The sequence below is a fragment of the Haliaeetus albicilla genome, chromosome 26 (genome assembly GCF_947461875.1).
Source record: "Haliaeetus albicilla chromosome 26, bHalAlb1.1, whole genome shotgun sequence".
Classification (NCBI taxonomy): domain Eukaryota; kingdom Metazoa; phylum Chordata; class Aves; order Accipitriformes; family Accipitridae; genus Haliaeetus; species Haliaeetus albicilla.
Genome location: NC_091508.1, coordinates 16932024 through 16952445, shown reverse-complemented (window position 1 = coordinate 16952445; position 20422 = coordinate 16932024). Strand labels below are relative to the sequence as shown.

The following is a 20422-nucleotide window of genomic DNA, read 5'->3' as shown; positions in this document are numbered from 1 at the left end:
CAACACTTTCAAGATGTCCTGATGTCATTGGTTGCAATGAAGTATTACCCGGATTGTTGTTCATGGTCCTAGGTTTACAGCTTTTTATGTTATGCAGAATCCTGGAAACCATGCTTGTCACAGATGGCGCGTAGCTTTTATTTTCATATCTCAGTTGCTGTCTGGTTGCAGAGTCATTCGTGGCTTTTATACATTGAACCCCATTCAGTGAAGCTTTTGAACTGATGCTTAATTTTAAACACACATTTCTCTTTCAGCATATCCAACTTGAAATATTTTGTTTCTTCAGTTTGATTCAAAATTGGATGTACAGAAGGATGGTTATAGTTTAAATGTCCAAGTCCAGTGATGTACCTGTAACTTAAGGAAGCAATGGAGAGAGAGAAAGCATGTTTAAATTGCTTCTCTTTTTGGTGTTGCACATCTGCTCAGAGGATGCAGAAATGTAGATCAAAAATGCCATATTACAATGCATAAGGGCAGTTTTTTGTCTTCCTTGAGTTTGATTCATGTAGATAGAAAGTAGCCAGAATATTTGAAAAGGTTTGTTTCTTTTTTTTAAAAAAAAAAGGGGGGGGGGGGCAACAAAAAAAAGAAGGGGTGGGAAGCTGAAAATACACCAAACATTTTGTTACAGGGACAGGAAAGGAAACTGAATTATAGGTAAGGAATCTTTTCTAGTCCAAGATAGCCCTTGTAAAATGTAGCTTTTGCTCCTCAAGAGGTCTGCTTCATTCTGTTCTCAGTTGATTCAATCCCGGGAAGCTCTCGTATACAAATTTTTCTTTACAACTGTGGGATCTTAAGATGTTTCTAGTATGCTGAGCATCATGGAGGTTGCATAGCAGATAGCATCAAGGATGCTATTAGAAATGAGGACAGTAAATGAAAAAGAAGCTCAGAAAATTTCCCTGAAGTGCTATTGCATATCAAAGAGAAAAATATCTCTGTGGTCTTGTAATTTGCTTGGTTATTAGTTGTAAATTCACCATGCAGATTTGATCCTTTGTTGTCTTCTGGATTTGCCAGGGCACTTTACAGATGAATGCATGTACAGGATTGTTGAAGATTAACACCACATGTGGGCTTTTCTGACAGAGGAGAATCATCTCTGCTTTATCTGTATAAAGTGATTTTAGAATACATTTTTTTTCATAGATAAAATTAGGACTTGCCCTAGATATTTTTCAAAGCTGAGGCCGTGTCAAAGGGATACAGAGATGTGACTTACTATTTGAAATAGAGGGCTGAAGCTTCTTCCTTCTACATCCCTTTCTAAGGGTGGCCTTTTCAGGTCAGAGTGAAAGGCTATATATTAGTGGTGTATCAATCTGATAGTGTTAAGTAAATTTTGGGAAGCAATTCCTACTCTGGTGCTCTTTCCCTGTAAAATGAAGCAGAGGGGCTTCTCTTCAAAGTTTCTCTAGCTTATTATTGTATGTATTTGTAAATTATTTATTACCAAATGAGGCTCAGTGGTATCTTGAAAGGAAAAAAATAAATCTGTTGCAGTTATGTGTGTTGGCTAATCTTGGGAGAAGGCATTAGTCGACTTTCCAGTCAGTCAGCAGCATAGATGGAGAAGGAAAAGGTTATCAAAACGAGTGGAATGTGAACTAATATTACTGAACAGAGAGAACAGTGTTTTCCAAGTGCATGTGTTAAACTGGGTTCATCCATGTCAGGCTGTGAATAATGCTCTTTCTTTGCTTCCCTCTGCCCGTGTGACTGGGACCGCTCTTACATAACTCCCAAGTGCAAAATAGGATATTGTTTAACCAAGCGCTGCTGCTGGGGACTCGCTCCAGGGAGATGCAGAAACTGCTCGGCTTCAAATGAAGCAATATGATGACTTTACCTCCTCCTATTGCAGCAGTTCTGATTTCTCTTGCCCCTTATGGCTTGGCTGCTGCATTCCTACTCCCAAAAGTACCCAAAAATCTGTCTGGCCCGGAAAGCAGACAGTTTGGCTGTGTTCAGAGCCAGTGCTATTCACTTTGATGGAACAAGGTGCTCTTCAAGCAATGGGATCAGTTCCCCTCATTTCTTTGGCTTGAGGTTGTCACCTTGGCTACTTTAGCTTGTACCTGCAATTATGAGCACACACTAGAGCTATTTTTTGCGTCATGCATTATAGAGTAATGGAGTTAAAATTCTGCAGTGATCACAATGACGCATGCAATCAAAAGAATATATAGATGCAATTCCCTAATGCACCTAATGCTAAGCTGTATGAGGCTCTGAAATGCTCTCATCTCTCCAGCTTTCAGTCATTGTAGCCTTTGACAACTGCAGCAGGAAATTCTGTGACACAGCTGCCAGCAACAAGCACTTAACATGGCCTTGCCTAAGGGATAACTCTTGGTCCTACAATTAGCTAGGATTAAGTAACCAGAATAGTGGCAGAGAAGCAAATTAAGAGTTATTTTCCTCCTTATTTCTCCAGGACTGTTTTGCAAAGGGCCTCGGGTGTGTGCTTAGGGGCAGGGCTGGATGTGCAGTATGGGTATCTTGCACCGAGGTCCAGACTCCTCCTGGAGGACCAGCTCAGGTTCGATATGCAGAAGGCACGTGCCTTCTGTGCCGCTTTTGCGGCCACTATGGGCTTGATCATCTTTGCAGCCAGCCGGTCTGGTGGTTGCTCTTGGAGAGAGCAGGGTGTTTAGCTTTGTTTCTTCCCATCTCCTTTTTTGGTGTAGGAACATGGAGCAAAAGGCTGTGTTCAATCTCTGCAGTGGTCACAGTTTATGCAGGAGTCAAAGGAGAGTGGACAAGGGCCCCTGAGCGCCCTTCCTGTGTTCATACTGAGCCTCTAAATTACCAGCAGCTGACAATCACAGGGAGATGTTTAAGTGTCGACACAAAGTGCAGTTTGGCACAAAGGTTTTGTCAGTTCAGTTCAGCAGAGTCAGGGTAGGAAGCTTACTGTGCTGCAGAAAGCTGTACTGTGAAAATATCCTTATAAACTAAGTAAATGGTGCAACATGCTGATGCTAATACTGGGAAGCCTTGTAGGTATCACTGTAAGCTTTAGCTTCATTTGGATCGCAGTGGGATGTGTGCTGTAAAGCAGTTCTCTTTCAAAAACCACAGTGGAGCTGCTTCAATTTTTTGCCCATTTGGGGAAATGGTCTCTGTCACCAGCGCAGAGCTGGTGTACATATAAGGAAGTGCTCTATTGTTTGTTCCTTCTCTTTAGAGCTGCAATCACTAAAAAGCTGACATCTTTATGGGATAATGTGGTACCTAGTGGTGCCTTTGCAGACTTCTTGCAATTAAAAAAAAAAAAAAAATCAGCTGGTTTTCTAAAGGTTTATTTTCAAAGTAGACTTTTCAGAATCTGTTTTTAAAGAGGAAGTGGCTGAGGCCAACCATGGGAGGGGTTGAGTGCTTTGCCTCTTGATTTGCACAGTAGTTTGAGGGATGGACAGCAGTTTTGAGGTACTCGGTGTCAGGGAGGATCTGTCTCTTTGCTGAGGAGTAGCACGGTCGTAATTTTGCCAGAAAACAGCTTCAGCTTTAGGCAGTAAAAAATGAACTGTACTTGAGTTCGCAGAACTGCTGTTCTGAAGTCGGGGCTCATCACCTCGTTCTGATTTTTGTTCCTGTTATGTTAGGAAGGTTCCATCCTGAGTTGTTTTGAGATTAATGTAAATGTGTTGTGGATTTAGAAAGTAGTTTAGTAGTGGTAGATTTAGAAAGACATAAAGCACAAATTTGACCTTAACTCTCTTAAGTCAAGAAGCTTCTGACACTGCTAAAACCATGGGGTAGGTATTTTGTTTTGCTGTGGGTTTTTGACTGACTCATCTTCAGTAAGTCTTCAACCCGTACCCGACGAGCTTGTATTAAGATTTTATTTGTATCCTGTGATATTCAGAAATCTTTTCTGGGGCAGAGGGGTTTTCCTACTGAATTTGCTTTCTTAGATGCTTACAGTTGCTTGAGCTTGTTGCAAGTCAGCCAGCTGTCAGTTTGAAATCACACTTAGTCCAAAATTATCCAAAATTATTGTTACAGAATTATCATTCCATTCCCTCCTCTCTTCTCTGGCCAATCCTATGTCATATCTAAAAACAAAAGATATTTAAAAGTTGATAGTTCTGTTCCTGTGCTGACTCTGAGTTACTTATGAGTTTTAGATGTACTGGCCTTTTTTTGGTTGGTTGGTTTTGTTTTGGTTTTGAGTGGAGAAGCTGAGGGAAATAGAAGTATTCTCAAGCTTACTGAAATCTCTAGGAGCTTTCCCCTTTGCTCTGTGACCTTCAGATCAGGTTATGTCTGCTGTATCAAAGAATTTTTTTGGAGTCCCTGAATAGCTTAAGATTTGCCTAAAGACATAAAATCTCATAACACGATATCAGCATGACATTAATTCCTCATCTGTAAGTATAACTTCGGAGAGATACTGGTGTTTCACGCTTGAAGTTTCTTTTTCTCTTTTCTTATGCCATGTTCCCTGGGTGCTCACCATCAATTCCAATGCAATGTAGAGAGTCTTTATCTCCCTCCTTACCGATAGAAGATGCGACCACTTACGTTGCCTTGGGTAGTCATGAGCTGAATCGCTGGCAAAGTCTTTCTGAACATAGATGTAGAAATAGTGCTACTTTGAAATTGGAATAAGCTGATCTTCCTGCCTGTGCAAACGCAGTTATGCTGTCAAGTGGTAAACTGCTTTTCCAGCCTGTAGGCTGCTGCGCTGCGGGATGCAAATCTCTTCATTAAGAACTTACTCATCCTCACAATGAAGAGTGCACTAAGCTATTTTTACTTGGGCTCTGGAGAAACTTCTGATCTGTGTTGCAGCACTATGCTTCATACAGTTTACAGCATACTTTGTCATAACAGCAGTCAAGTCACAACAGAGCTGGATGCGGTGTGCATCACTGAAACCCCACAGACAAACCATAGAGGAACATCCCTGGCTCCGTGCTGTGTTGTTGCATCGTGCGTCACTGAGGTTTTAGTCAGTTAAGACTGTCAGCAATAAACTCTGCAGCATAACCTCAGATTGTGGGTGCCTGCCTTCTGCAGACCATAACTACTTAATGGGCCTAATTTTTCAGCAGATGCTGAGTTACCTGCCCTGTGACAGTGGGGCTTGTTGTATCCCCTCCTCCTGCCCACGTCGAGGCACCTACTGACATAATGAACTTCTCAGCATTTTGAAATATGTAGTGCCATGCAAAGGTAATGTTAGAAGGTGGACAAGCTGTACGGTGTTTGTGTCATTAATATGGCAAATACTTATTGCAGTGAATAGTTCCGGGGGCTTTGCTTTTGCTATACTCTGCTGTGAATTCATAAAAGCGCAGCAGCAGTAGTGTCTCAGTGAAATACGCAGGCAAGGTGCGTAAGGCTCAGTCCTGAACATATAGTGCAAGAGAGCCTGGCCTGTGCGTTTGTTATTTGAGAGTTAGAAGTTGCATAAGATTTTCCCATGTTCTCTGTGTGGTGGTGAGCTCTATGTACTTTGATTAGGCAGCTGCTTTTCTTTTGCTCCACAGATGGAGCTGGCTAAACCCTTCTGTGTCTTTGCTTGTGACGTGGGTCAAACTTCCCGTCAATTCAAATGCAGTCTTTGTAACGTGATTTAAGGCCATTAGATTCATGGTAATATTATTTCTCTGGGTTGCGCAGACCCCTGTCTCCTTCCTGAACTGCTTCTTTCCTAATAGATGATATAATGTGCGAACACAGGGAGTCCCTCAGGGCAGTCATTTGCATTTCTGGAAGAGTAAGCCTTGTTTACAACCTGCTGTCTGTGACACTGTATATAGCAGCTGTTTCCCTTTTGGAATCATGACGAATTCAGGAGGTTTGATTTCTAGTCAATAAAGACTTAATGACTGCAGCAGGAGTGGCTGGAAAACTTAATAAATAACTGTATTTATCCCATGCATACACGGTGTTTGGTATTAAGAGATCAATGAACAGAAGCACCAGTTGGTTTTAGTGTAAGATAAGGAAATCCATCTGAACTTACATTTCCTCTTAGCAGTACTCCTCTGCGGTAAAGCTCTACATACCAATTTGAGTTTTGTTAACAATAGAATTCTGTTGGGAGGTAGATTGCTAAAGGAGCAAACAAGTCAGGGAGGGAAAGGGGGTGTGAAGGGGAGGCTTAAGAGCAACTTCTGAATTAAGGATCAACTGCAGTTTCAATCAGAAATGTAATATAACCAGCATTTTTAGCTAATGCAAAGCAATCGCTTTATGCTATGCAATTGGAAAGCTTGTTTATAGTCATTCTTACTCGGTGAAAATATTAGAACAGATATCTTCACCTGTTTAAGAACTAAGGGAAAATAAAGCAGAGACCTCAGGATTTAGCTTATTGTTTGTAAGTTTTTCAGTTTAAGTGAATGTATTTTACCCATAAAGTTGGCTTTTAAGGCTAGCAAGTTCATACTGGTAACTTTCTTCAACCCTGACTATCCATTCTGCATTGGCCATGTTTGTAAATTCTTTCTTGGAGAGAGATGACTAGAACTGTGCCCAGTATTCAAAGTATGAGCTAAGCAATCTATTACGCAGTCCTGAAATAATTTCCATTATTTATATTCAAGAAATAATTTCCATTATTTATATTCAATACTTACATTTATACACCGCAGTTTTTAATTGCTTATGTAGTACAACTAAACAGTTCTCCAGAAATCATTTAAACATTGTTGACCACTGCTCTGAATACATCTTTTCCTGTTACCTCCTCCCTCAAGTCCACATGGCCTTGCGCCCACTGTGAACACCTTCTTTTGTAATAAACTAGACTTTTGTTAGGTATCCTCATGGAACTGCTTTTCTCTGAGCTGTGTGGCAAGGTACTGGATGTTAGCAGGGATTTGCAGTTTGGGCACCCAGAGAGTTTGGATATTTAGTATTCGTGACATGAGAATGGCAGTGCAAGGAGGCTAACTTTTGGATTCAAGGCAGTTATTTCACTAGAGCCTTGGAGCAGTGTGTTGAGAGGTGCTTCTCTGGCATGTGTCACGGTGGCATGTGCTGCTGTTCTTAATTCTTATGTAATGGTCCTTCCCTTACACAACATTTAGATTGCTTTGAATACTTTACAGACTAAGTTGAGGCAATTGATTGGACATGATAGGAATAGCTATGCACTTGTTTTACATGTGGAAAATGCAGCACTGCAGCAGAGCTGAAGTCTAAAGCCAGGCAACTGAAGTCTTGGGCTGGTTCACTTAAGTAAAATGTCAAGTAACTTCTAGCTGTCAGACTCTGTTAATCAGCAAGCAACTGTGCCTTTAGTCATGCTGCAGGACTGGTCATACGAGTATAGGACTGACACAGTTAGCTGAGTCCTTTTTGCAATATGATTTTTTTTTTTTTTAAATAGTGTAGATGTGACCAGAGCAATTAAAGAGCTGTGCTAGAGCCTTGTGCAGCATGCTTACTGTGTTACTGTCCCAGATCCATTAATTTGGTCCATCTTTCTTGTCAGAGCTTCAGTGGTGTTTGGTTGCTTTGGTATATCTCTTGTCAGTGTGCACTTCTATAGTCTGGCAGAATTATGCACAATGTGACTGCACTAGATCACAATTCCTGAGATCTGGTAATGAAGATTTTTCCATTCTCGTGTCACTGGTTTGCTCATTTGTATATTATATTCAGCCAAAGGATTTTGGAGATCCACAGATTCTTAGATTCCCCCCCCCCCCCCCCCCCCCCCCACCGCCATGTTAAAAGTAAGGATTTTTTTCTTGGTTTTTTTCCTGCCTGTTATTTTGCACCCCCCATTCTACCTTCTTGCTTTCAGGAAAGCAAACTTCAAAACCTTTTTCTGCTTGCCAGTTCAGAGAGACCAAATGGGTTGTTGTAAAATAGTAAACAATGGAGCTTGATTTGGAGGCTATGTAAATCAAAGCCGAAATCCTGGCTCTGTTTTGAAGTCCATGGCAGAATTCCCAGTGTTATTAATGATTCTGCTAACGCTGCCAGTGTTGCTGCTACCAAGAGGCGCCCTGCTGCTGTTCGTGATGGTGCCCGCTCATAACAGAGAGCGGCTATGTGAGGTTGTCTGTGGAGGGAGGACCAGAGCCTGCAGCTGAAAAATCTGTGAGCAATTGAAAGCATTCCTGAAATTGGTGAAGTGTTTCTGAGTCTGTCTTTATCATTAAGCTATTTTGAAGGGATTGGGTAGTTGAGGGGGGGCAGGGGTGATTTTTTTTTCTGTTTGCATTTTAGTCTGATCTTGGATTTACCAAAGACGGATCTATTTTGGCAGGCAGTGGCCTGGCAGTGATGCATCTCACATGCTGTCTGGGTTTAAAAAAAAAAAAGCGGGGGGGGGGGGGGGGGGGGCGGAATGGGAGAAAAGAAAGAAGAAAGAAAACTACACCAAAGTTTTGACTGGAAATTCTGCCATTCTGGACAAGAGCGACTGCTAAGAAGTTGAACTGTTCCACTTAGTGTGGATCAGCTGAATAGCAGCCAAAGCTTTTTTCTGCCCTTTTCAGTTATTCATATCACTCCCACCATAACAGCCTTGAGGAGCTGCATTTTTTTGTCTGTGTAAACCCAGAAGACAGTATGTCTATTGACCCTCTTGCTGTTTCTGGAATGTGTCTTAGAAAATAGTCCTCAGCAAAATATCCTTCATTCTTTTCTGTAATGGAGACCGAAATGGCAGAAAGTGTACTTGTTTTTAAAAAACTTCTCCTACAGTTAATCACCAGTTGCCTTTCATATCGAACTGGATTTTGTGGGGAGAAGGTGTATGCAAGTAACACTATACAAGGATTTATTTTCTGAATTCTCTGAAAGCAGCGTGTAACGCATGGCAGCTTGCTATAGTTTTCTCACACCTTCAGGATCCACAGTGCCCATCACAAAGATGTCCGTATCCCCTTTCTCTGTTAAATTTTGCTTTGCCAACTGCTGGTCAAAGGCATAAAGTACTAGGACTGATTTCAGACCAGTATATAAAGCTTTACTAGTACTGCATGTTTGCAAGGACTATGGAGAACTTTCCTTTGTCCACATTTCTTTTGTCTCATTCTGATACGCAGTGATTACTTAAATTGCATCATATTGCTAAACTGCAGGATTTTTCAAGCAGGTGATGAGTGGGTTCAGACTAAATGTATCTCCCTAACATGGGTTACTTTGGAGTAAAAGCATTGCAGGGTTAACTATCTTCTAATTTCTTATTTTAAAGGGGAAAGAAATCCTTCTGTAAATACTTCAGTTATGAAAGATGTTAGAGCATCAATTTCCCACCCTGGTGTCTGTCACTTAGCTTGAACCTGCCATCTCCGGACTCCTGGTAGAGTCATCTAAACATCTGGAACTAACTTTTGATGCTGTTTGAAAGTCAGGGTTTTGCAACTCAGTGGTTAGGTAGAAAATCTGCAGGAAATGTGGATAAAATAATCTTGAGAGAATGATGTTTGGTTTTTTTCCTGGTACCTCGTAGAAGAGATAGAAGCCATAGTGTGTGTTGCCAGTTCATATGGCTATTGAGTTTAGTGTTAAGATAAGTGCTGTTGAGGCCTGATTTTTTTTTTTTTTTTTTTAAGCGCTGAAGACAGCTACAGTTCTACCGATTTTTAAAAATCAATGCTTTGAAAGTTATTACTAACACAGTTAGTTATAGAAAACACTCCTCTGGTGTGATTGTGTTTAAATCTGATTGCCTGGCAGTGGAAAGCTGAAGTTTACCTATATGCTTGTTGCAAGGTTAATGGTGCTGCAGATACTGGGCTGTCATTCATTCTTGGGAGTGCTTTTTGATGAGACATGCATTGGCATATGTGACCTTTTGGTTTTGTTGCCTGCTGTATGAGTTCAGAGAAGAACTGCCTTAACAAAAACAGACTTTGGAGAGGAGGCAATATGTATATACACTGTGCATGTTTATTTGGGGACAAAAAGATGTTACAAAGGTATGTTTGGGGAGGGGAGCGTGTGAAATCTGTGTATCTTTTGCAAATGTGTGCAGAAGCATGCATTTGAAAGCAAACTGCTTTTCTTCTCCCCGCAAATACCTCAAATGTATGTACTCTCTTCTGCTTTTTCATGATGCCGAAAGGTGACCTCATTCTTTCTTCCTTTCAAGAGGGGAGGGGATTTTTTGTTGCATTACAAGTACCTAGCCTTGACATCTCTTACTACTGAGTAATCTGGCAGTCTGTAGATGGTCTGGATCATGGTTTCACATGTGGTGCTGGAAACATGGGCTCTTGCTCAGTCATCCCTGCCCAGTTGAAGGAGAGGGTATGTTGCCTGAAAGCTGTATCACAGTATCATCCTCTTATATCTGAAGTCATGGTCTGGCTTTCCAGAGGCCAGTTATTCCAAAGCCTTTCCTCCTGAAAATACTGTTCAGAGCAAATATTTTAACATTAACTCTAAGAAGCCAAAAAAATACCTTCTCTGAAGCTGTTTGCGTACACAAGTGAGCAGTAAAGAAGGCAAAAATGTATTTTCTGTAAAGCTCAACTATAAATTACTCCTGAAATAGCTCCTGTGATTCTGTGCAGCTCCAGGCCACTGCATCCATTACTCTGAATGTGAAGCTTAATGTCATCAACTCATTTTTATCATTCTGTGCTTCAGCAGATTGCAGGAACCTAGCTATAAAATACAATTCTGTTAATACTAGAAGCGATGATATTAGAGTGAGTGACATACTCAAATGAAGTAATAAAAAAATTCTAGACTTTTTTTTTTATTTTAAGATCCAAATACCTCATTGGAAAAATATTTAAACTGTTTGAAGCTTGCCAAATGCATTAAATGGCCAGGAGAAACAAAACATCACTGGGGCTCTCATACAAAAATTCTTGGTTTTGGAATGTACCCAATTTTACTTACTCATCTGCTGCCTCCTCTTATTTGGGGCCAGTTAAGATCATTTTGGAAACTGAGCATCTACTGTATACATTTAGCTCAGAGTTACTTTGCTCATATCCAGCCAATGAGCTTGCTCATGAAAATGAACTCTGATGGCTTAATGTTTGCTGGATCTGCCTGGAAATGTGTAATAATGGATTTCTTGTTTTTCTGCTTCAACAATAGAGTCAAGGGACAAATTCCTGAGTTGCACTATTAAAAAAAAAAAAAAAAAAAAAAGACAGCTGTATGAGTGGGACTGAGGCTGTTGTAGAAGTCAGCTCAAACAATGGGTTGCTCTTAGGTAGGTGAAGAGAATGGGCCTCACAAATGGATATTGATCTGTAGCAGCTGGGACTTGAGGAAGGGATTGGGAGACAAGCATACATTACTCTTACAGCTGTCTGCCTTTCCATGGATGACTTTGTTTGCTGGTAAATTTGTGTTTGTAGTACAAGGCTATACTGTTTTCCACTCATATTTAATGTAACTATATATGAGTGTGTGGATGATAAAGTTTAATAAGCTATGTAGGACTTGGGCAGAAAAATGATTGATATGGCTTCTTCGAATTTCATTGCAGCAGGTAAATTTTCTGAAGTTATATATGCATCCTTTACAGGAGTTAGTGGACAGTTAAAACTTATGGGGAACAAGCAAAGTTGAAAGTCTGTCTTTTCTTTTATTGGATTTATTTATTTGGTTATAGTTGCAGTCTTTTCCATTTGATGCTACTGTTTCATCTCCTATTATGCACTCAGTGCCCAGCATTTTCTCATTGTGCTTGAATTATTTTTGTACAAAGAATGTGAAGGGGGATTTAGGAAATTCCTACAATTGACTACGCTTGCAAAAGAAATAGCTGAATTGAGGTGAAGTAAATTATTAGGTGAGATGTACGAGCTGGACAAACGGGAGGGAAGCCCACTTCTTTGCAAATTGAGATTTGAAACCTTCTGGCAGAATTTGTTACCTTCCAGTTATGATTACTAAAATGTTCCATGATTTGGTATTTCATGGATTTATTGTCAGGAAACTATTGTCTGCTTGGAACAGTTGAAAGAATAACCCCATTCTGAACTGTTTTTAGTGGGAGCCCACTTGGAATATGCTAAAATGATTTGTTGTGCTGTTTTCCCTGAAACACTCCAAAATGCTTTAAATAATTTTTAAAACAGTCTTTCTCTCCCCTTTCTTAAAGGGGTTATTCTGACATTGAGGGAATGATTGGAACATAGCACTTTCTGGACTCTCGCAGCACTGTTGAAGGCTAGGTTGGCTGAGGAGGGTGAGGAGGCTCCATGAGTGCTGAAAAAATGCGTGCAAACTCAGGATAGTTTAGATTTACAAAGCCAAGTCCTGAGCTCATTCCAATCAATGACAGAGCTCTTGCCTGAGCAAGCATTTGGTCCACAGCTGTGGAGCACACTCTGCTGGGGCAGGTGGGAGTGGGCAAGGTGGAGAAGGGGCTGCGTGAGTGCAGGGTGGGCAGCAGAGCTCCGGTGGGGTGGATGTGGAGAGGGAGAGAGGTTAGCTTCAACAAGTGGACACAGGACAGCGAGTGAAGGCGTATGGGTATAGGGAGCTGCATAGGAAGGGAAGAGAAGGAAGAGCTGCTGTATGAAGGCCAACAGCAAGAAAGGAAAAGGCAACTAAAATAAACAGATGGGATAGACAGTAAGGGAATAATATTGGGCAGTGAAACAGATAACAGAAAGCCTTGGGAAGCAGAATTGTAAGGGGAGGAATAAGAAAATACAAAAGGGTCACTCAGGGACAGGTTGTTCTAGGTAAAGAAGTGAGGTTAATTGCCCAGTGTTCTGTTATGCTGGGTAGCAAAGCAAATCATCTGTGTGGGTAAAAATAGGGGAGTCGTGTCTCAGCTGCTACTCAGGCTCCCGTTTCCTTTTGCACTTCGTGCCAATGCTATTTAAGGAGGTGTAGATAAAGGACTTTGCAGAGAGCAGAGTGGGAGCATGAATTAAGATGTTTTGTCATGATTATGTTGGCTAAGGCATGTGAAATGAGACAAAACCGCTTGGGTTTTTTTTTTTTGTTGCTTACCTTTCCCCCCAAAATACTGCTAGCCAACAGGTAAGTAGTTCATTAGAGAAAAGCTGGTGCCATCCAACAGGGCATGTGGTGGAGCAAGAAGAGTGTCCACAAGCATACAGAAAATGTGCATGCCCATTAAGTGGGGTAGTAGAGGGGCAAACTTGTTTTGGTGTTTTACATACAGAGGTTGTTCATGGATTGCAAAATGGTTCATGGAAGTAGCAGGTTGTAACACAAGAAAAGAACAGCAGCAGTGTGCACACTGCAGGCTTATGCTTGACATAGATGAACTGTTTCACAAAATAGGAGTAAACCAAAAGATGAAGTGTTCAGAGACCCATATGCTGATATTCCTGTGCTGCTTAGTGGTAAGGATAGTAAGATGAGGAGTAATGCAATGCAATTTCTTTCCATGTAGTATAAATTACAAATTTCTTTTGGCATTTCTTTAGGCAAGACAGCAAGCCCAGCTGCGACATCAAATGGCAGAAGACAGCAAGGCAGAGTATTCTTCCACTTTACAGAAGTTCAACAGTGAGCAACATGATCATTACTACACACACATACCAAACATCTTCCAGGTAAGGGTCACTGGCACTAACCTCGAGTAGCTCATAATCTTGTGATAAGAACAGAGGGGCGTATTGCACATCACCTCAATTCTATGACTCTGTCTTTTACTTTTTGGTGATTTTTGTTGCTGTGAGCAAATTTTATGTGCAGTCTGTCAACCCAAGAGATGGAGAGCTTGGTAGGATAAGTTGTCCCTTTCTCTTAGACTAGATAACAAGTGATTAATAATAATATATGAGGAAGGTGACATTTATTGTCATGACAGATTACTGTAGTCTTTGGAATCCTCACAGTCTTGCTCTGTTAAACTCTTGTGTCCATGCAGCTGGGGAATGAGAGCATTATTTGCATTATTGCGGCAGGAGTCAGCTGGGCATCATTACATCTGTAAAGGCTCACAGCCCTTTATAACCTATCTTCAAATGAGACTTCACAGGTGTTTAAACCACAATAATTCTGCAGTAGTGAATGTCAAAGGGTTTAAGTAAGCTTGCTGATTATGTCTTAGGATGCCTAGAGAAAGACTGTAGAGAAAGAACAAAAAAGCCATCAGATTTGTACTGACTGAAGATCTGAGTTTGTGCTTGACTGAACAAAGAGAGATTAATGTAGTAGAACAGAAGTTCTAAATGACTGTTCCATTGTAATGGGTCATAAGCATCAGAAGTGGAAAATACAACCTCTTTAAGGGAGAAAATGTCACATGCTTATCATCTGATGAGAAATAACTGATAGTTGTGTAGCAAATAGGCATTTTTTTTTATGCATAGCTGAAACTTCATAGTTAAATGGACACCTCCTCTTTTGCTTCATGGTATTTCAAACCAATGTCTTGAGATAAATTATCCCTGGCATCAGATATAAAATCTTTGCAATATGTTTGTATACAATGCTAGGTCTGGTAAGTGCTCTGATTTGTAGGTGAGCGTGCTTAAAGTACTGCAGATGTATCCTTTTCACTACCAGTGCACCAGTAAGTTCTAGTGCTTTCTTTTAGATGTTGAAATAAGTTTTTTGTGAAGAATTTGTTGCTTGTGGATCAGTCAAGGCAATGGAGATTTTTAAGTTGACAATGCTCCATAAGGTTCCTGCAGTCTAGTGTGAAACAGGCCATTCCTGTTCATGCCCTTCTGTATCCTGTCATAATCTGTCGTAATGGCATTATGCCACATCCAGTTTCCCTCTGTTGTAAACGAGAGGCCCACGGAATAGATGCTGGAGATTGTGGCACTGAATCCAATGAGCAACAGGGAGCATATGTTGAGAAGCCCTGGTGTGAACAATACATGATGTATAGAACTGCCTGTAAACCAAAAATTATCTTCTAGGGAAAAGGAGAAGGGGAGACATCAAGATTTTTGTTTGCTTGGATTCTGCAGTGGAATGAAAATAAGATCTTTGAGAACATGCACAGAAAATGAAGGAATTTATTGTTGCAGAAATTCTCTTAAAAGCCTTAGCAGCCATCCTTACAAAAGTCTAAAGCTGGGGTTTTGACAAATCAGCACTTTTTTAACATAAAAAGTTAATTGAAAAATTCTCAGTAATAGTAACAGAGATTACTTTTAGAATGACGTTTTGATGTTTGGGGGAACAATATCACTTGGAGCCTTCATGAGAAGAGCTGTCCTAGTTTGTTCTTAAAAATACATTTAAGTCATAAATTGTAGAGCAGCTGATGTATGCTGGGGAGAAAAATTGGTTGAAACTGTGAAGTTAATCTTGATACTTGATCTGAATGAAATGTAATGTTTTAGAAAATACAAGAGATGGAGGAAAGAAGAATTGTGAGGATAGGTGAATCTATGAAAACTTTCGCAGAGGTTGACCGCCAAGTGATCCCTATCATTGGAAAGTGTCTGGATGAAATAACGAAGGCTGCAGAATCAATTGATCACAAGAACGTAAGTGTTACATTGTTTGGATTGTTGATTGTCATCTTTAGTATTGATCACTTGCATATGGAGACTTAAATCCTGGGTCCAGGCTGCAGCATGAGAGCTTTATAGTCATAGAATTAAAACAAAGAATAGCTTCTTGTCCCAGGCTACTTTGTCTGAGGCAGGATGTGCTCAGATTATTTCCCAAATCTACTTAACATGCAGAAATACCTCTATTGCCACACTTTTTCAATTTTTTTTTTTTTTCATTTTAGGAATATTCTCTCCTTTCACTAGGATGATTACTTTTTGAAATACTGTAATTGAAAAATAGGCTTCTGCACAGAATAAGGAAGATGGTGGGCATAATTCCAGATACCTAATAATCACCAATTCTTATTCAGTTGGGTTCTATGTCTAATAGTCAGAAAACTGAATATTGCAGAAATGTCTTTATTCCAGTTAGTTTTATAATGAAGTATTTGAAGTATTGGCTACATAAATTATTGCAAACAACTCTGGCAAAATTTCTACTTTACTGTAAAATCTTTCTTTGCAGATTTGAGGTTTGCTAGCAATCAGTAAATGAGGTCTCGCAAATCTTGACTTCCGAACATCATTGTAGGAGTAAAAAGAAGCCTTCCTGATAAAAAGGCTGATAAAGAGTTCAGTTGAGCTTCCTGATGTACAGTTCGTACAAGGGCAAATGTGTTCCCTATTTTGTTTTCTGAATGATCTGCTCCCTTCGTAAATGAAGTCTCTGCTTGCTCTTTCAGCCCTTCTCATGGACTGCATTAGTGCTTCAAATACAAACAGCATGTGTCTTGCTGGCTGTCTGAATTTCCCATATGCCTTTTTCACTGGAATCTCTGCTGAGCTATTCAGTGCCCAGAGCCTGGAGACTGCCATTAACTGGCAGCATAAGCCTGAGGCTGAAATTTTGAAATGAATCCACTACTTTCTGCTCTGCAATTGCTCTCACAGAGAGCAGCATAGGAAACCAAGGAATCTGAAAATTACTCTTTGAGGGTGGGAGAAGGGGGGGTTGGGGCACAGATTCCCATGTTAGAACAACGTACCCTTCTTGAGGTACAGCTTTTGGTGCTGCATGGTGAAATCATGTTGGGGAGATTCATATCTAAGCCTACACTCTGCTTGAACCTTCAAGTCAGGTTTTCTATGACATTAGAAAATTGTGGCTTTGAGCATTGATAACTAAGGGATCTCCTGTAAAAACCATGCTAACAAAAAATTATTTAACCAAATTCATTATATATGAATAATTAGAAAGGGTTTAGCATGTTCTATCTGGAAAACAGTTATGTCCATAAAGGATTCTTTTTCCTTAAATATCATGAAGGATTTTTTTCTGCTCTGGAATGGTAGTTTCTAACTTTCTTGATTCTGATAGAAGTGATATGCTTGTTCCTGCTCTTCTGCAGTATGCAGGTCCTGCCACTTTATAAGGATGGCCATAAGTGTACACAGTAGCAATTTAAAAAGCTGTATTTTCTTTATTTCTAGATAATGTACTGCTTTTGCTGCTAATGCAGAGTGTTACAGCAGACCTTTCCTATCTCACCCCTTAATGTTCTAAGAAGCAAGTTTGGGCTCTCTTCGGCTGCCATCAGGAGAGTTTCTCCTTTTCCTTGAAAGATTCAAATTGGAGGATGTCTCCTTCACTCGTCTTTTTCAAGCTTGAAAAACTTTGGATAGGAAGGTCGACTAGATATGTGTTGTAGTCAACTTTCCTGGAAGCGGACCTCATTTTCAAAGTTGAATGCAAGGACAGCTGGTGATAATGTAGCTAGTACAATGGTGAGCAAAACCAAGAGCCTTCTCAGCAGGAAAAGCATTGTGTGAAACTCTGGGCCTACACAGACATGTGTTTCCCAGCTGGGAGGAGATCTCCAGGATCTGGTAATCATAAACAAAAGTACAGTATCACCAAACTTGAAACGTATAAGGTCAGATGCTATGACACTGACAAAAGGCAGTGATACATTTGGAGTTCTTATTTAGGTCTTTGTACCCTTTGGGTTTATTTTCACTTTTTCTACCCAGCTATCACATACAGAGTTACTGAAGAAGGGGAGACGTTAAATGAAAGCTCTGCTCTTTGTGTAGTAACTTTAGTTCAAAAACCAGGGCTTTAAATGGAACAACCACAACTAATGTAGAAGATGTATTGGTCGGAAAGGGGAGGGAAAAAAAAAAAAAAGAAATCACTAATTCTAGTAACTTACCTTGTGTACCAAACTGTGTGACAACTCTAGCTGAAAGGACGGAAGAACCTGCAAGTTCTGCAGCTTTTTTTGCTGTCAGTAAAATATTACCAGCTGATGGTAAGGCATTACTTTTTACAAGGAAAACCAAAATAAAAGCAGCAGAACCTTGCACTTCATGTAGGTATCTCAGAGCTTTTTGATAATCGATTTTCAGCTTTGGGTAGGTTTTTTACAAACCTTGGTCTATGAAGGTGGAGTTCCTGTGGTGTCTGTGAACCACTATGATTTCTAGCATCAAAATTGTGTAGTGAAATAGTAAGGAAGGATGTATTTCTGTAGTGACTCTGAAACTGTGGAAGTGCAGCCTTCTACCAGACTTCCTTTCCACAGTCAGCTCCGTGTTCCCTCCCTCTGTGGATGTTAGCAGGATTCTGGAACATCACTTTTCTTCCAGGGCCCCTGTTTCATTGGATAGTGTTAAGAACCAGAATTACATATGGGACAGATGTAATACTTTCTATATTCTCTGCAGCTTAAATATTAGAAAGTTCTGCCTCATGCCCACTTGCAAAATGGCCAGTCTTTCAGACTTAGTTACTAAATTTGCAACTGGGTAAATATGATTGCTTTATACCCTTACTGAAGTGTATAGAATTCCCGCTAACAGCAATAGAAACTGTCTGGATCCAGCTGGGAATACTGGTTAGCCCTGTGTTTCTAGTGCAATTGTAAATATGCTTCTTTTTCATGTCCTCTTTCTAACAACTCGGACAACACAAGAGGTTATGTTGCAAGGGTAAGCTGTATATATAGGTGAACCTATACAGAACTTGCTTCAGAAGGCTGTAACAGCAGATAAAATTAATTTATTATGGACTTTGGAGTTCCTGTTATGACATTATCTCTGTGATAGATGAAGCATGCTGGTTATTTTTAGCTTCATTGTAGTGGAAGGATGTTTTGACTAAATGGAAGGAACACTGTAAAATTAAGAGAAAAAAACGAAAAGCTCCATGCGTAGGTTAAAATACCAGTAGAGCATTTAATGTAACCTTGTGTATGTTTATAGTCTCATCTCTCTTCCTTCTTCATCTTGCTTTCATGACTATTATTAAAAATCTCTTCAAATGTTTAGATATCAGAAAGTTTTAATGTCAGACTAGGATGAGATAATAGAAGTGGTGTTCTACCTCCCTAAAAGTTGTGTAGGAGTTTCACAGTGCACCTGATAGGTTGAGGATCTTAAACTTTCATTTTCTGCACAATCCCATGAAGATTTTTGCAAAGCTTTTCCTATAGCTGTGTTTTGCTCAGTTGAGCCTGGCCTCTGGTTATGTTTATATCCCACTAGATTTCTCATTAATAGTGTTTTACCTACGGACATAAGCAGAATCTGTGAAATGCCTTCAAAGCAACAAGTTCGTCTTTTTTTTATCTGAACAGGATGGTGGTGCTCCTCTCTAGAGTATAGTAAGATATTTGTGTGCTGTGGCACAGTTTCTCTAATGATCTTAGAAGAAAACTGTTAGAACAGTATAACATAAAAATCTCTCTTACCAAGAAGTTAAATAGATGAAAAAATGTGTTAAGATTTTTTGGAGTCCATTAGATTTAAAGGCATTTGGCAAGCGGAGGTCTGAGTTTGAGTTTATGTATAATTAACTGTGTTTGTAGACCTGACCAGGAAAAATGCTGTATGTTGTTCTTTGATTTATTCCCACCTTCATGTAAAAAAGAGCAACACCATTGCATACAGTGTGCAGCCAGTGTATGGCTCACTTGCATCTAGTAGTTAGTGCCAAAAGGGTACGTGACTTTAATGACAGCACGTGGAGTTCCCAGCCGCTGCCTGCACCAAGGTGTTGGGCTACCTGCATGACCTTGGACTGCTCAGTTGTTGGGTAAAGCTCTTAAGAGAAACTCCTGCCGTTTCACAAGGACCAACTTGTGGCAGTGTGATCACTCAAGGGCTCCTTTATATAGGAGTATTTCTTGGGATTTTCCACTAGTTTGCTTACAGCTGCATGCCCAGCAATTCTATACCTTAAATACTTGTTATGAGTCACCTAAGTTATCTGTTCAGTTACTGAAGTATGATTGCTTTTCTAGTCAGTAAAGTTAACAATCATAGGGCCTTAGTAATTTTCACCAGTAGACATGAAAAAGTGTTTAAAAGATGTTTGTATCAGAATTTCGATTTTTGTGTTGGAAACAAAACGAAGGGAATGACAACATTGCTGGGTTTGGTCAGACTCGGGGATTGTGCAGCTCAGTGGAGGGTTGGAGTGAGGAGAACTGAGTTTACTCTTCCTAAGCATCATCTCTAGTTAACTATAGTGACCTATGCTTTAATGATAGGTATTTTTAATTTTCATAAATAGACCGAAGTCCTCTGCTTTTTGTGTGTTGGTATTTTGAGTAATGACTGGCCTCAGTGATACCTTTACAAAATGGCCTAGAGTTTCATAACGAGAATAATGGATTATTTGATACTAAAGCTCATGTGCTTTATTTCTATAGATTGTTTATTTAGACATCTATTACGGAACTGAGATTGTAGCCATTTATGTTCCCAGTTGTAATACATTCTCACTGGCGCAGGTGAGAAACTTTTGATCTGTGTGGGGTGGTTGTTGTGGTCTTAACTTACATTTATTACTTTAGTATCAGAGTATTAAGTTTTACACATTAGAGTGCCTTGTTTTAGTAGGACACTATGCTGTGCCTAGGTGTTGTTTTTGTTTTTTTTTTTAAATCGCATCATAGTAGTAAAAATAAGACCAAGAAAAGTGCCCTGATCTTGGAGCAGAAGGTGGAGAGGCTTTTATT

At 40.0% G+C, this 20422-nt stretch overlaps 1 protein-coding gene across 22 annotated transcripts in view; it reads left to right on the top strand.

Annotated features, from left to right (window-relative positions):
• Positions 1–20422, top strand: part of FNBP1 (formin binding protein 1) — a 101698-nt gene that overhangs the window by 54624 nt on the left and 26652 nt on the right. For all 22 annotated transcript variants that reach the window (XM_069770556.1, XM_069770572.1, XM_069770571.1 and 19 more), the window contains exons 7-8: positions 13365–13493; positions 15243–15389. In XM_069770556.1, the coding sequence (XP_069626657.1) occupies positions 13365–13493; positions 15243–15389 (276 nt within the window). The remainder of the gene's footprint in view (positions 1–13364; positions 13494–15242; positions 15390–20422) is intronic.